At 48.2% G+C, this 1,750-nt stretch overlaps 1 protein-coding gene across 1 annotated transcript; it reads right to left on the reverse strand.

Annotated features, from left to right (window-relative positions):
* Window positions 1-430: 430 nt before the first annotated feature.
* LOC119520738 (olfactory receptor 13A1-like) lies at window positions 431-1,456 on the reverse strand. Its single transcript, XM_037818695.1, has one exon. The coding sequence runs from the start codon at window positions 1,454-1,456 to the stop codon at window positions 431-433; it is 1,026 nt and encodes a 341-aa protein (XP_037674623.1).
* Between the last annotated feature and the right edge of the window lie 294 nt (window positions 1,457-1,750).

Below are 1,750 nucleotides of genomic sequence, written 5' to 3' on the forward strand. Positions count from 1 at the left end.
GAGTGCATGGCTGGGGGCACTATATAGGGCCAAAGAGGTCACATACCAATACACAATGCATGGGGTGTAAAGAAGGGGTAGTGAGATATAAAGAAGACTGGATCAGGAGAGGAATAAGGGGAAATTTTATTGTCAGAGCTCTCTGAGAGGTCACCCAGAGACTGACATGTCTCCCAGTGTGCAGTATGAGTGCTTCTCAGGAACTAAGTCTTCTTCTGTAGAGCCAATGTTTATTAGTGCTCACATCATGAGATAACTTACTGAGGTCAGAGCACCACATTCATGCAGTTCCAATGAATGAGCTGACACAGCAAAGCCAAACCAACTTGGCCAGAACCCACAGCTGAAGATGATTTTGATAAACTGTGACAGATACCCATTAGCTCTTCAGATAATGGATATGAGGCAGCATAGGATAGAAGAATGCCATTTAATGTCTACAAAAGGGGAAGAGTTTCCCTAGGGCTGCCTTGAACTCTTGGTTCCTCAGTGTGTAGATGAGTGGGTTTATGGTGGGACTGATAGCTGTGTACAGCACTCCAGCCAGTTTGCTTCTCTCAGGGCTGTAGCTGGAGGCTGGGCTGATGTAGGCACAGAACACAGCTGAGTAGTAGATAGAGACCACGATGAGGTGGGAGGAGCAGGTCGAGAAGGCCTTCTGCTTCCCCTCAGCTGAGTGGATGCGTAGGATGCTGGCAATTATGTAGCCATAGGACACCAGGGTGAGCAGGAAGTTGATGCCTCCATAGAAGGCATCAGCCAAAGTGGTCATGATGCTGTTCACATGAGTGGGACTGCAGGAGAGCAGCAGAAGTGGGGGGATCTCACAGAAGAAGTGAGTGATGACATTGGGGCCACAGAAGGACAGCTGTGCCATCAGAGCAATGTTGATGGAGGAGTTCAGAGCACAGCTGGCCCAGACTCCCATGGCCAGTGCCAGGCAGAGCCTCAGGCTCATCAGGGTTCCATAATGCAGGGGCCGACAGATAGCTACATAACGGTCATAGGCCATGACTGTGAGCAGCAGCAGCTCAGAGGATGCAGACCACACAAGGAAGAAGAGCTGAGTCATGCACCCCTGGAAGGAGATGGTGTTTTCCTCCCAGGCCAGGCCTGCCAGCACCTTGGGCAGCACAGTGGAAGAGCAGATGATGTCCATGGTGGCCAGGTTCAACAGGAAAAAGTACATGGGGCTGTGGAGACCACAGCTGCAGGTGATGACAGTGATGATCAGAGTGTTGCCCATGAGGGCCATGGTGTAGAGGAAGAAGAAGCAGCCAAACAGGGGCAGCTGCAGTTCTGGGTGCTCTGAGAACCCCTGCAGGATGAACTCTGTCACCTGTGTCTGGTTGGACTTACCAATACATCCAGGTGTGACTCCTGGGCTCAACTCCATGTGGTCATCAGTGTTGGGCTCTTTCCCTGGAACCTTTGCATTTGTCTGCAGAGGTGACATAGTGGTCACCTCAGGCTCATATTTCCTTGTGTGACTATTTTAGAACACACCCTGCTCTCATAAAGAGGAGTCAGCTAGTTTAATGGATGTAGGCTCTTTTATTTTCTCAACCACCATACACCCTAATACTTTTCTGAAAACCACATATCCTTCATTGTCTTTTTTCTTTCATTTTCCCACATACATCAAACAAGAAATAAGAAAAGTTAGAAAATATTTTGAATTGAATGATTAAAGGATTACTTCATATAAAACATTGTCAGATGTAGACAAGGCAGTGATTGGTGAGAAATC

Source organism: Choloepus didactylus, chromosome 26 (assembly GCF_015220235.1).
Source record: "Choloepus didactylus isolate mChoDid1 chromosome 26, mChoDid1.pri, whole genome shotgun sequence".
In the NCBI taxonomy this organism is placed as follows: domain Eukaryota; kingdom Metazoa; phylum Chordata; class Mammalia; order Pilosa; family Megalonychidae; genus Choloepus; species Choloepus didactylus.